Below are 13,982 nucleotides of genomic sequence, written 5' to 3' on the forward strand. Positions count from 1 at the left end.
GCACAGCTCAAATTACTCCCACCAACCCCAACGAACCCGGGCTGGCTCAGGTGCCGGGCCGCCCGTCGGATAGCTCTGGCACGACCTTAGCCAAAACCAACAGGAAAACAGGCCAATACAGCCTGGCACCTGGTTCAGAGACGGTGCTCGGTCACCGGGGATTAGACGATAGCCTGCCTCCAACTGCAGCTGGGACAGCAGGCGTTTTTGGCCACACCCAGGCTTCTGAACGACGCTGGTTTGTAATGACTCAACAAGCGCAAAGCACCGGGCTGTGCAACATTGCACCTATCATAACACGTCCACGAAGAATTTCATCATGTTGTTGTTTTTGAGATGATGACTCGGATGGGCTATACCCCAGTAACAACACCAGCTTCGTGACAGACCACCTTCTCTGGTTTTCCGGGCGCAGACCACCGTCTTTTCCCCAGCCGCGTCGGCTGCTCTGCGCGGATCGAGAGCCGCCTTGTGCGCATCAACTCACGTATTCGAACCGGTCGCGACATAGCTGCGTTAGGAGGTGAAGGAAGCCCAGGGCCGAAAACCAGGAGCACCATAACACCACCTGCGGCAAGGACGGCGGCATGCCTGTCAACTGTCGGCTCACACAAACAAAGCTGCCAATGAGATGTGGGCTGTGGATGCCCATGGTGTTTAGGACATCCGCTGGCAAACTGAAATCATCAGGCACAAACATCTGAAGAGAGAACAACAGGCCTGAGTGACAGGTGTGGACCAAATGTCATGGTTACAGGGTCAGATGACATTGACAAGTGTGGATAAAATGCCATGGTTAGAGCATCAGATGACATGTCATGACAAACAATTTGACGATCCTGTATCAACAGTTAGTAAACAATGGAAGCTGGGCTGGACTCTGAACTTTGACTCCGACTCTGAACAGAAGAAGGACTCTGGACTCTGAACAGAAGCTGAACTTTGACCTGTATGCACATTTTCCAAGTGGATATGTATGAAGATATGCTTACCTCATCCATGTGTTGGACATTGATGACACCAAACACAAAAATGAACTTGTAGAAGACAAAGTTCCAGAACTTATCCTTGAGCTGCGTCTGCTCTGAAACACGCAGTTCACCAAACATGCTCTGCTGAATGGACTTCCCCAGCAAAACAAGCAGACAGTATGCCATGTTGATCAGGGTCTGCAAAACAAAGGAACCACAAATTACAAATGTGTCAGGCATTAGCTGCGGTTCAGATACAATGTTGCTTCAATCAGTGGTATGTGCAACTATAATGGCTGATCATTCAATGCTTAGACACAAGTCATAGAAAAAAACAAAGAGAAACATAGAATAATGCAAAAAACAACAGATTAAACAAGGATGCAGGTACAAAAGCTGTGTTAAAATGCAAAAATAGGCAGTGCATTGCTAATCAGTCATGGCAGTGGTTCAGTACTTACCCACACACACAGGGGTTCATGAATCATGAATGCCAAGGTCTTCACAAACTTTGACTGGACAGTTGAAACTGGAAGGCCCTGGTGCCACATCTTTGTATCACTGTAGTAAATACTGGGTGCAAAGAACACACTCGAGCTTGCACTGTTGCTATGGGTGCTAAAGTAATCAAGGTCTACAGCAGAGACTGTTGTTGGCCAGTACAGAAAGTCTGATTTCAGCTTGTGCTTCATGAAGTTCTGTAGCAGGGCTTGCTGGGTTGGATAAGAGCTAAGAAACAATAAATATTCTTTGGAAGATGTCTTCAGGGCATGCTCTGGTCTGTCAGACCACGGTAGCAAGCAGAGCTTCTCAATGCCCTCTGTAAATGTCACTTGGGACACCACATCCTTCTCAAATCGTTCTTGAGTAGTGACTGCAAAGTACACTGAACAAAGCAAAAGAGCCACACTGATAGCAGTGTATGCTGGCAAATTTGGAAGAGGAAGGCGATCTAGCCACAGAGCAGGCATCCTTAGTTTAAGCCAGCTTTGTATCACTTGTTTTGCAAGGATGGTGACAGACTCCAACTCTGGCTAGCACCATTCATCAAATGCCTGAAACAGACCATGTAAACAATCACTCATCATCAGAAGTGCACTAAACAGCCAAGCTACAGATGCACAGAATTTGACAAGGATCATGTGCAAAAAAGAATAGTGGGTTCCCAACTGCACCATAATTGAGGCCTATGCAATTAACAGCAGCATTACTGAGCAATGAGCATGAACATTAATGACCCTGATTATATGATCACATGTGTCAAACCTAGAATGCACACAAACCTAGAACAGACACAGGTTGTCCCTAAAAACAGGGTGTAGGACAACTGAAGCTCATTCTTTAACTATCCCTATCAGGAACTCATCCCTTTCAGAAGCTTCCTCTGTGTGTGAATTTGCCCAAACTATCACTTCTTATTCCTACAAAATCATCCAATGACACTTTTCAGTCAGTCAGAATGTGCTTCTTGTTGACAAAATCCAATATAAGTAATTCTGCTTCACAAAACTTGGTTACAAGTTAGTTTACTCCAGAGGGCAGAGCTACTTGAAATTACGGTAACTGCCATTCCCAGATTAACTTTTGGGTGAACTTGACCATTTGACGTCCAAAAGTAATCTCGAATACGTTCCTAAACCCATGCCAAAATCTCCCACGATTCACCGGTTGTGGGAGTGGGGAAGGCTCTACAGTGAAGAGCCTTCCGGAGTCTGAACGTGTCGTCTACAACCTCATTTCGGCATCGATGCCTTCTTTTCCACGTATCGCCACCGGCCCCAAGTTAAAATATGGCAAGCCTGGGGAGTCCAGGACCCCAGTAATATCCAAATCAGCACCACACCCTCAATGCACATCACAAACAACCCACATGTACTCGAACGACCGCTCCCACAACCACACTCCTCACCAAGCACAGGCAACCACGCAGACCCCGCGTGCCCGCCCCCACCACAAGAATTCACGCGTGGCGCAGTTGCCCCGCGCGCTTATGGGCAGTAATGTTGGTGAGTTTCGGCCGGCTAGAACTCTCAGGTTTATCTTGAGATATTTCGTCGGAAAAGTCTCTAGGAATTTGGAAACATGCGTACGCCCGAAAAACGGAATGGCCAAAACGGGGGGGGGGGGGGGGGGGAGGAAGAAGGGCAAAATAGCCGACTTAACCTGTCACCACCCCATGCTCCGCACCTATGGCACCGACCGATACTACATCTCCATTCGATGTCATTTGGTCGATAACCAATCACAGGCGTAATATGGTGACCCTGGGTCAGGTCCAAGGTCACCAACAATACAAAAAGGAAGAAGGTTCCAGACAACCTCCTTGCTCCGCGCCCACAGCACTGCTCAGCATAATAACTTAGTGACCTTGGGTCAGGTCGGAGGTCGCCAAAAATAAAACAGGGAACATGGGGTTGTACACAATCCCCACGGTGGTGTCGGCCATTTTTGGTAACGTTCGACCTGACCCAAGGTCACCATGTTCCGGAGAAGGTTGGTTATCGATTAGTGTGGGCTTCGTGCTCATCTGTGCTACAGGCTCGGAGCATAAAATTATCTGCCAACTAACTTTAGGTGGTTTCGGCCGTTTTTTTGGTGACCTGTGACTTGACTGAAGGTCACTATGTTCGGGAAACAACAGGCTATCGATGATTGCACATCGATTGGTGGAGATCTTGTGACGATTGGTTCCATAAGCTCGGAGCATAGGGTCGTCTGTAAACTAATCTTGGGTTCTTTTGGACCTTTTTGTTGACCTTTGACCTGGCGCAAGGTCATCATGTTAAGAAAGGATACGTAAGCAATCATTATGCATCGGCTGGTCAAATTTTGTGCCCATCAGTCCCATAGGTTCGGGCATGGTGGGGCTATGTCTGCAACTTTATTTCTCCGGTTTTTGGTATTTCTGATGACCTTTGACCTGACCCAAGGCCACTTCAGTATAAACTGATAGGATATCGACTATGGCACATCGGTTGGCGAATATTTCATGCTGATCAGTGTCATGGGCTCAGAGCTTGGGGCTGCCAATAGATTTGGTCAACTGTTTAGTCCCTCTCGCAGCTGGGCGCGAAGGAGGTCTCTTAGCAGACGTTTGTGAATGTGCCTGATCTGGGCCGCGCTCTACTCTCAAGTCCACCCTGCGGAAGGCTCGTATCCACCGTGCTCGGGGGTATGATATTTGCTGAGTCAAAGGAATGTTTTCTTAAGCCATATTGAACGTTAGCTCGATTAGATAATGTGTACCAGATCTTGTCAAGACGTTATATGGGTAAATGTGACCCATTGCCAGACCGGTTTTTCGTTGTCATTGATTTAAAAAAGGAAATTTGCATGCTGGGATGGTAATTGTTAGTTGAAATGTTTTTGCCATTTCATGATGGTCAAGCTTCCCTGGGTTTTGACGCATGTGCCAGGTATGCTGAATGGTGTCCTCAGTAGCTCAGTGGGAGCAGTTCTTCATCAAATAGATGGAGTACTGTGGTGTTGCCATATATTTTCATAGTTTTCTCTTAGAACACATATGGATCAATTTATGTGCACATCTTAGACAAGCCTTGCTAATTTTTTCATTTGCAGGTTATGGCTGTATCACCTCAAATATCTTAATAACTGAGACTGCAAAGACACATGTAGCATTGAATGTGTCCAGTGTTAAAGGATCATCTCAGCAACAATTTCAGTTCATGCATGCAACCAATTTGTGCCCACAAGGCTTTGGTGCACTGTCACCATCAGTTTAAGTGCACAGAGGCTGCCAGTGCCAAAAAATTGATGCTTCATAGCTAAGTTCAAGGAAAAATACTCCCAATGTTTCAAGTAAAAGTAGTTTGCAAATTTAGTGCAATCTGGCCAGGCCTATGTTAGGCACATGAGAGTGGATAGCTTAGCACACTGATATCACAGAGGCAACCATCACATTGAATATGTATTTTTCAAATTGGCTAGCAAGGTGCATATATATTATGGTTAAATTTGATGGCAGTTTTCAGAACTGCTGTGATGGCTTTTTAGTCATTCATGAAGGCTAGCCATAAGAAGTGACAGTGACACTAATTATTTGACCCTTTCTCAGGCTGAAAACTGGTCATGGAGATTTTGAACCATCAATGTAAGTTGCAACTTGTTGAGATGTATGAATGATAACTACCCATGGGTCTGCTTTTTGGGGAGCTGCTCTCCAATGTGTTCATTATGACTCATAGGATGTGACACATCACTGTGTTCTGCACTGTGTGTTGTGAGAGTGAGCAAAGATAGCTTCAAGAACAATTGAACATTGCTGGATCAGCTAGTTTGATTAAGGCATTAAGGTATAAGTACAGCTTATTTATCATTTACTGGATGCTGATTGGATTGCAAATGTAGGTTAGCATTTGCTTGTTGCATGCGAATTATAAATGTGATGGTCACTCACTGTATCTCCACTCATACCAGTATACCACACAACCTGAGTCTCATGTTCCTTATGCCAAAAAATTATGTGAAGCTGATGGGACAATGACAGCGAAACAGCTACACACCATGGCTCATTCACACCAAAAATAGCTCAGTGAAATATGATTTAGTAAGAATGATGTGTCACAAGTGCCAGTTTTACACTGAGTATCCTTTGCTCATATTTTTGCCTGACTTAATCAGCTACTATAATCTGTATAAGTTTACCCTCCAGGATTGCCCCAAGTTCCAGCCCATGCAACTTAACCATGTCACCAAACCACCCATCCCATTCTTCAGACAGCAGCCGACAACGGGTGTGTGGTCTTGACCAACTGCTGCAAAAGCCAATCGTGTCTGGGCGGCACCTGCACGAAGTGGATGGCCGACTGGAGGCGGCGCCAGCTCCGGTACGTGCTGTCCGCCATCCCACTAACAGCATGCTACCAGAAGCCCTCTGCTGTCGTCCCGCTAACAGCACAGTACCAGGAGCCCTCGACCGCCACCCCGTTAACAGCATGGTACCAGGAGCCCTCTACCCCCATCCCACTAACGGCGCGGTACCAGGAGCCTTCTGCTGTCGTCCCGCTAACAGCACGGTACCAGGAGCCTTCTGCTGTCGTCCCTCTAACAGCATGGTACCAGGAGCCCTCTACCCCCATCCCGCTAACGGCGCGGTACCAGGAGCCTTCTGCTGTCGTCCCGCTAACAGCACAGTACCAGGAGCCCTCGACCGCCACCCCGCTAACAGCATGGTACCAGGAGCCCTCTACCCCCATCCCGCTAACGGCGCGGTACCAGGAGCCTTCTGCTGTCGTCCCTCTAACAGCATGGTACCAGGAGCTCTCGACCGCCACCCCGCTAACAGCATGATACCAGGAGCCCTCCACCACCATCCCGCTAACGGCGTGGTACCAGGAGTCCTCTGCCGCCATCCCGGTAACAGCGTGGTACCAGGAGTCCTCTGCCGCCATCCCGGTAACAGCGTGGTACCAGGAGTCCTCTGCTGCCATCCCGCTAATAGCACGCTACCAGGAGCCTTCTGCTGTCGTCCTGCTAACAGCGCGATACCAGGAGCCCTCTACCCCTATCCCGCTAACGGCGCGGTACCAGGAGCGTTCTGCTGTCGTCCCGCTAACAGCATGGTACCAGGAGCCCTCTACCGCTATCCCGCTAACAGCACGGCACCAGGAACCTTCTGTCGCCATCCCGCTAACAGCACGGTACCAGGAGCCTTCTGCTGTCGTCCCGCTAACAGCACGGTACCAGGAGCCCTCTACCGCTATCCCGGTAACAGCACGGCACCTGTGGCCCTGTGCTCGCCTCGCGCTGCGGTACCTCGACGTTGTTGGGGATAGTACCAAACAGCAAAGAAACTGTCAGTCTATTGCCCATAATTGTCGGTTAACCCCGCCGCTATTGATAGCTGATGATGATGATTGGGGTTTTAGGGCGCGTCGACTTCTAGGGTCATTTTGCGCCCACTATTGATAGCTGACAGTACAAGGACCAACACATGGCATGAGGATGGTAGTGAGCGGGCGGCGGCGGCCGCAGCCACGCCCCCGTATTACATGAGGATGGTGGTAGGCGGACGCCGGCCGGCAGCCACGTCCCCGTATTACGTGAGGATGGTGGTGAGCGGGCGGCGGCGGCCGCAGCCACGTCCCCGTATTACGTGAGGATGGTGGTGAGCGGGCGGCGGCGGCCGGCAGCCACGACCCCGTATTACATGAGGATGGTGGTGGGCGGGCGCCGGCCGGCAGCCACGACCCCGTATTACATGAGGATGGTGGTAGGCGGACGGCGGCCGCAGCCACGACCCCGTATTACATGAGGATGGTGGTGGGCGGGCGGGCGGCGGCCTGCAGTGACGTCTCCGTGTGCTGCAGCGTGCTGACGAGCTGAGCGTGACGATACGGCCGGACGCCGGGCGCTCCTCCATGGCCGGCATGGAGCACGTGTTCCTTCCCACCCAGGAGACGGCCAGCTCGCGCCTGCTGGCCAGCTGGTAAGCACGCTGGGCCCAGCGGTCCAGTGGGGGCCTCCTAGCCGCCGACGGCAAAAAACCCTCGCGTGCAGTTGGGCTTTTCTTTTCGAGTGCTTGATCGAGACCGAACCTGATGTCTGTGCTTTTAAGATGCTTGTTGTATTGATGGGTGTTCGAAACTTTTGTCCCCGTTTCAAACTAGGACCGTGCAAGTTTTGTTGTCGGTGATGTGCTATGACGAGCCGCATGCATGTCGTCATCTCTGCTGTCGTGCAGTGACGACTGCTGGCTGTTCACAGGCACCGCGGCGGCCTGGCAGCCGTGCTGGAGGACCTGGCGTCGGATCGCAGGCCCGGCTCGCTGCCGGGCTGGCTCGGCAGGCTGGCCTCGTTCGTCAGCGCCCTCCTCCGGCTGCCCTACACGGCCAGCATTGTCAGTCAGGTAACGGGTGCCCGCACGCGCTGGGCGCATGCCGGCAACGTCTCAGTTTTCCGTTGGAATTGTGTTTCATCGCGTGCTTCGGGGCGCTGCACTTCACCGTGGTAGATCGTTGGCGATTGGTGAAGACTGGTAGGCTATTTCGTGTCCGGCGTTGTTCGTTGTGCAAGTGTGTCGAATTTTGTCGTCCAAAGTCACCGCCACCGCGCCGGAGCTTGTATTGAGTGTCTCTGGCCATGCTCTGCGAACCGTTGGTATCTCCTGAACGGCAGGCGAGCGGGCTGGGTGTCTCTCCAAACTGTAACCGTTCACACTGCACCGCTAGGCACCAGCGAGCTCGTCATTGGGGCTTTACGACGCACTCAGCTGCTGAGGCTTTATAATATTGCCTGGCTTTCACCCTGGCAGGGAGGCGGGCACTTGGGGGATTTGTACCCCATACCTCTGATTTCCCAGGCGTACAGCTCAACCACTACACTATCAGTACCCAGAGAGAGAGAGAAGAGAGAGAGAGAGAGGAGAGAGGAGGAGAGAGAGAGAGAGAGAGAGGGAGAGAGAGAGAGAGAGAGAGAGAGGAGAGAGGAGAGGAGAGAGGGGAGGGAGAGGGAGAGGGAGAGGGAGAGGGAGAGGGAGGGAGGGGAGAGAGGAGAGGGAGAGGGAGAGGGAGAGGGAGAGGGAGAGGGAGAGGGAGAGGGAGAGGGAGAGGAGAGGGAGAGAGAGGAGAGGGAGAGGGAGAGGGAGAGGAGAGGGAGAGGGAGAGGGAGAGGGAGAGGGAGAGGGGGAGAGGGAGAGGGAGAGGGAGAGGAGAGAGAGAGAGTCGTTAGCGATGAACGCGCCTGACCATCACCCAAACGTCCACCCTGGTGGCGTTCGTTCCGGCTGGCGTCCCTCGCGCCGCCGCGTGGAGCCGTGACCCCGAGGTCGCTCCCGCAGACCGGCGCGGCGCGATCGCCGCCGGTCGGCGCACCGCGGCGCGCCGGCGCCGTGGTCCGCCTCCTCGCCTGGCACCCGCACACGGCGCGGCTGGCGGTGGCGCTGCGCGACGACTCCGTGCGCCTGTACCAGGCGCGGCGGCCCACCGTGCCGCTCATCAAGCACCGGCTGCAGAGGCGCGTCGCCGACCTGCACTGGAAGTAAGCGGACCCATGCATGCCGACGTGGTGTGACGACGCCGTCTGTGGCGGACACGTGGCGTCTGTTGTGGGTAGGATCTCGGGCCCCCATTGTGTGTGCTGGGCCAAAGCTTACGGGCGTGCTGAGGACGGAGGCGACATCAAGTTCTAAACTGAACACCATTGTTTTGGAAAGGTTTCACTTGGTTTACGGACGCTAGCCAGTGTCGGGAGGAGCAGGACGGTGTTATGGTGCCTCCATGCCGATTAATGCCACCCATCATCTTCGTGACACAATTATTGTGTCAGAGCGCGGGACAGCAAACTGTCTGAACTTTGGGTGGAGGTGGTGCGGGAGAAGCCATTTGCTTCTTGCGTCGACTCGCCTCCGCGGTGATAAAAGGAAACGGGCCAATTACACTTCAGAGCAATAGTAAACGTGGCATTGTTCTGTCCACGATTTTAGGATTTAGGATTGGGGATTTTCGGGAGTGGGAAATGAATTATGTCACGAGCGTTCATATGTGAAAACTAGCGTTTTGGAGCTGCGTGGTACCGATCCTCGCACCTCTCACATGCTGAGAGACCGCTCTGCCCTCTCAGCTACTGCTCCGTTTGCCAGCGTTTCTTTTCGCAATAGCTGAATACCTTGGCGGACCAACAGGTCAGCCCTCACTGGACACGATGCTTTAGAAAAAGCTGTGCCGAACATGTCCTGTGTAGTGGCAAATATGCACATTTTAAGCGCTTGCAATCCGTGAATCCAAATGCTTCGAATTTGGCGCTTGATCGCTACTAATTTAAATGCATAGAAAACGACTGTTTGCGATAAGTATAATGTCTTGATGTATGCTCAGGCAGATCTATCCCTATGATGTCCCCAAATGTCCCTTTCGGGGGAATATTTCAAAATTCAACTTATCCGTGTTTGGCGCATGTGTGTGCCAAGCTCAACACATCACAGGTCACAGGTCACAGGTCACAACACAGGTCACTTGGGCGTCTGGCACAGTAGATGAACTCACTGTAGACTCTGCTTGAGGTGGACCCTCCCCCCAGAGAGCTGGTCATGTCTAGGTCAATCGGTCGGCCCCTGTCTCCCGACCCGCCGGCTCGTCAGCAACGTTTAAGTGTTTCCGTGGTGTAGTGGTTATCACATCCGCTTTACACGCGGAAGGCCCCCGGTTCGATCCCGGGCGGGAACAGTGTTTAGTTGGTAGTTGGTTTAGCAATGTAAGTCCTTGACCACGTCCAGCACAAATTATGCAGTGCAGGGTGGTATAATGAAAAGCGGTGCTTTGATTACGTACATGGTCAAGATTTGTTCAGGTGAATGTGCAGATTTGCTAACCCGACAACTGGCAACGTCTAGCTTGTCCCATATGTTCTCGCAACGCAGCTGAGACCGTGCTGCCGTCGGACACTTCGCTAATTGTCAACGTTACAGTCATCGAGAATGACGTGACGTACGTGCATGTGGATAACTATCCAACTTACCCCCGGTCTAAGGCGAGGAGTATATCACACGTGAACTCAGTGACTGAATACCTCAAATTAGTTCTTGCTGTTCGTTCGAAAGATTTTCTCAGGAAGCGTATGCACTCGACGGAAAAGGTTTGAAACGTCACTTCAAAGACTGTATATAAGCAACCTTTTCCCTGCTTTGGTACGTGTGTAAAGCTGTCGCTTCAGCTTACGAAGCTACGCCAACGTAATCTGCATGTGCCACCGATTTGTCATCTCTGTTGGTTACGGGGTATCTGCCAGTAGCGAGTCTGTAGAAGACCTTTGCAACTCAGCATACAAAGTTACAGCGTTACAACATGCGCCCATGGGTAATGGTTGATTCACTCATGTGGTTGTAACGTTACAACATGCGCCCATGGGTAATGGTTGATTCACTCATGTGGTTGTAAATAGCTGTAATATTGTCTTGCCCGGTGTTTACACTACACAACGAGCGGAGCGCTGCTACCAGCTAAAACGTGTTTCCGCCCGGGATCGAACCGGGGACCTTCCGCGTGTTAGGCGGATGTGATAACCACTACACCACGGAAACACTCGGCCCCGCCCAACGAGCCGGCCGCTCGGGAGACAGGGCCGACCGACTGACCTAGACATGACCAGCTCTCTGGGGGCGGGTCCACCTCAAGTGGAGGCTGACCAGTCGGTGAAGCATGGCGCCCCAATTATTCTCATCAGGTGCCAGTGTCATTGGGGCTGTAGCTCAAGTGGTAGAGCGCTCGCTTAGCATGTGAGAGGTACGGGGATCGATACCCCGCAGCTCCAGAGTTTTGGGTTTAACATTCAGGGCCGGTCGGGACGAAATTCAGCCCTGGGTAGCGACGTTGGTTTTAAGACAGAACTACGTGTGCATTATGTGCATTCGCGATTGTTCGTAAGCATATCTACGAAAGGTCTAAAGCCCGTATGACTGAAGTACACGCGGAAAAATTTGTTCCTTTAATAAAAAATGCGTATCAAAAAGGTTCCTATTGACAACAATACGTCAGGACAGAATTGCGTCTAAAAAAGTGCGTACGCGTGAAGTGCAAACGCAACTTGTTCGTAAAAATCAAAGGTACACAGGTAAACGTAACGCAAAAGGAGAGCTTGACAAAAATAGGTAAGCAAAAGTTCGCGAGGAGCATAGGCGCAGTAACAGTGGTCCGTGGGTGCTCCCCAGTTTCCGAGAATGCTGAACATTAAGCCTATGGCGGTGCATGAAAAGATTTGACTGGAATGGTGGATGATACTTGTATGGTTAATGTCCCAGGATTGATTGACCGCCAGGATAGCAAATTATGTACCATGGGCCCTCGCATTCCGCTGAAATTTGGTTTCCGGGAATGATCTGAGGCATGAATTCGAGAGAGCGATTTCTGGCTCTACCCGGCGCACATTTTAAAGCTGATTCTCTCGCGCAATGTCGTGTCCAGTGCAAACGAGATCCTTATCAAAGGAAGTGCATCAAAGCGGGTCCAGCATTTGCTTACCCACCAGCTGGCGACATCTGCCTTGTCTCATAAGTTCTTGTTCTCGCAACGCAGCTGAGACCGCACTGCCGTCGGACAATGTTCGCTAATTGACGTTGCAGTTATCGAGGATGACGTGACGTGCATGCATTTGAATGGACTATCCAGCTTACTTCCTGGCCCAAGGCGCCAAGTATATCACACACCACTTAGCGACTGAAGACCTCAATTAACTGGTTTCTGTTCGCGCAAATTAGTCCTCACCTTACTCCATTGACAAAGCTTCACACGTCGTTTCAAAGACTTCAGTTTGCCACGTACTCAGAACTGGCCGCTTTAAGTTACGAAGCCAAAACAATGTAGTTGATATGATAAGCGTGCCAATTACGTACCAATTAAAATACAACTCAAATTTTTGCTGCTGTTTTGCCCACGCGTTATGGTGCAATTCAGTGGTGGCATTCCGCGCTGTTTTGTCTCCCGCTCAGTTACTGGGTAAGACAGCACCAGATACCTAGTAGCGTTGCTACCAACTAAACGCTGTTTCCGCCCGGGATCGAACCGGGGGCCTTCCGCGTGTTAGGCGGATGTGATAACCACTACACCACGGAAACGCCTGATAATCTCCGACCAGCCGACCGGTCGGGAGACTGGGGCAGACCGACAGACCTAGACATGACCAGCTCTCCGGGGGCGGGCCCACGTCAAGTGAAGGCTGACCAGTCGGTCAGCCATGGCGCCCCAATATTTCACGACAGATGCGAATATCACTGGGGCTGTAGCTCAAGTGGTAGAGCGCTCGCTTAGCATGTGAGAGGTACGGGGATCGATACCCCGCAGCTCCATAATCTAGGTTTTGGGCTTAACATTTGGGGCTGGTAGGGACTTTGTCCAGTGGTTCCATGCCCCGGCATATCCAAAAGGAGGATATGGCGTTGCTACATGTAGCGTTGCCATGAGCTTGGTAACCGGCCAAACGAAGTCATTATAGCAAAAGCTTTCAATGCCAAGGCTATCAGGGCTCGTGGAGCAGATAAGTTAAAAATACCTCTCGGCCGCTCAAGCGGAGGCTCACTGCCGAATCCTGGGCACTTGGCGCCCTCCACGCAGCCACGACACCTGTTTGTACATGTTTGTGCGACGCATGTTTGCTGTGTAAAGCCGGCACCGAAGTAGCAGACCATTTGCAAAGGATGGCAAGATGAAAACACCCACAACGCTCTACGACTTGAGCCACAACCCCGTTGATGTTCACATCTGATGTGAAAAGTTAGGGCGCCATGGCTGGACGACTGGTCAGCGACAAGTTTTAAGCTAGTTCTGGGTCTATCTCAAGAAAACCGGGTGGGTCTGCTACTACTAACCGGGACCCGCCCCGGGTAGACCGGGGGCGGGTCTACTTGAGGTAGACCCGCCCCCGGTGAGCTGATCACGCCTAGGTCAGTCTGTCAGCTCCTGTCTCCCGACCGGCCGACTCGTTCAGCCTGAACAGGTGTTTCCGTGGTGTAGTGGTTATCACATCCGCTTTACACGCGGAAGGCCCCCGGTTCGATCCCGGGCGGAAACAGCGTTTAGTTGGCCGCAACGCTAGGTCCAGGGCACGTCCAGCACAAAGTATGCAGCGCAGGGTGGTGTGATAGAAAACGGTGCGGTGATAACGTACATGGTCGAGACATGTAGCACGGAAGGGGTTTGCTGACCCACCAACTGGCGATGCCTGGGTTGCGTTGTGAGCTTTCGCAACGCAGAAGCTGAGACCGTGCTGCCGTCGGACAATGTTTGCTAATTGTCAACGCCACAGTTAGCGAGGATGACGCGATGTGCATGCATGCGAATAGCTATCCAACTTACCCCCGGCCGAAGGCGATGAGTATATCACACGCCAACTGAGCGACTAAAGACCTCAAATAAGTTGTATCTGTTGGTTGGAATGATTTCCTCAGGTAGCGTATGCACTTCTCTGCGAAGGTTTGAAACGTCACTGCTGAGGCTGCATTAGCCACCTTTTCCCCGTTTTGGTACTTGTTTAAAGCTGTCGCTTCACTTTACGTAGTTACGC

General features: G+C 51.6%; 2 protein-coding genes and 6 non-coding genes across 8 annotated transcripts in view; 5 read left to right on the forward strand and 3 right to left on the reverse strand.

Moving 5' to 3' along the window:
- The window catches only part of LOC119105256 (E3 ubiquitin-protein ligase AMFR), a 97,059-nt gene extending 94,100 nt beyond the window's left edge, over positions 1–2,959 (reverse strand). The window contains exons 1-4 of the mRNA XM_037228723.1: positions 2,881–2,959; positions 1,433–2,026; positions 993–1,169; positions 488–568 (exon numbers count right to left, since the gene is read on the reverse strand). Of these exons, the coding sequence (XP_037084618.1) occupies positions 488–568; positions 993–1,169; positions 1,433–1,942 (768 nt within the window). The 5' untranslated portion in view covers positions 1,943–2,026; positions 2,881–2,959. The remainder of the gene's footprint in view (positions 1–487; positions 569–992; positions 1,170–1,432; positions 2,027–2,880) is intronic.
- A 1,089-nt stretch (positions 2,960–4,048) lies between these two features.
- LOC119106132 (uncharacterized) lies at positions 4,049–8,973 on the forward strand. Its single transcript, XM_037229729.1, has 6 exons — positions 4,049–4,143; positions 5,048–5,082; positions 5,709–5,818; positions 7,301–7,419; positions 7,698–7,839; positions 8,902–8,973. Exons 2-6 carry the CDS (start codon positions 5,061–5,063, stop codon positions 8,971–8,973), a joined length of 465 nt encoding a protein of 154 aa, XP_037085624.1. The 5' UTR covers positions 4,049–4,143; positions 5,048–5,060.
- Positions 8,974–10,080: 1,107 nt separating this feature from the next.
- TRNAV-UAC (transfer RNA valine (anticodon UAC)) lies at positions 10,081–10,153 on the forward strand. The gene has a single exon. It is a non-coding gene; the product is annotated as a tRNA-Val (tRNA).
- A 781-nt stretch (positions 10,154–10,934) lies between these two features.
- On the reverse strand, positions 10,935–11,007 carry TRNAV-AAC (transfer RNA valine (anticodon AAC)). Its single transcript has one exon. It is a non-coding gene; the product is annotated as a tRNA-Val (tRNA).
- Positions 11,008–11,164: 157 nt separating this feature from the next.
- On the forward strand, positions 11,165–11,237 carry TRNAA-AGC (transfer RNA alanine (anticodon AGC)). Its single transcript has one exon. It is a non-coding gene; the product is annotated as a tRNA-Ala (tRNA).
- Positions 11,238–12,464: 1,227 nt separating this feature from the next.
- Positions 12,465–12,537, reverse strand: TRNAV-AAC (transfer RNA valine (anticodon AAC)). Its single transcript has one exon. It is a non-coding gene; the product is annotated as a tRNA-Val (tRNA).
- A 158-nt stretch (positions 12,538–12,695) lies between these two features.
- Positions 12,696–12,768, forward strand: TRNAA-AGC (transfer RNA alanine (anticodon AGC)). Its single transcript has one exon. It is a non-coding gene; the product is annotated as a tRNA-Ala (tRNA).
- A 649-nt stretch (positions 12,769–13,417) lies between these two features.
- Positions 13,418–13,490, forward strand: TRNAV-UAC (transfer RNA valine (anticodon UAC)). Its single transcript has one exon. It is a non-coding gene; the product is annotated as a tRNA-Val (tRNA).
- Positions 13,491–13,982: the final 492 nt, after the last annotated feature.

This window comes from Pollicipes pollicipes, unplaced genomic scaffold, assembly GCF_011947565.3.
Source record: "Pollicipes pollicipes isolate AB1234 unplaced genomic scaffold, Ppol_2.1 Scaffold_6138;HRSCAF=7277_pilon_pilon_pilon, whole genome shotgun sequence".
Taxonomy (NCBI): Eukaryota; Metazoa; Arthropoda; class Thecostraca; order Pollicipedomorpha; family Pollicipedidae; genus Pollicipes; species Pollicipes pollicipes.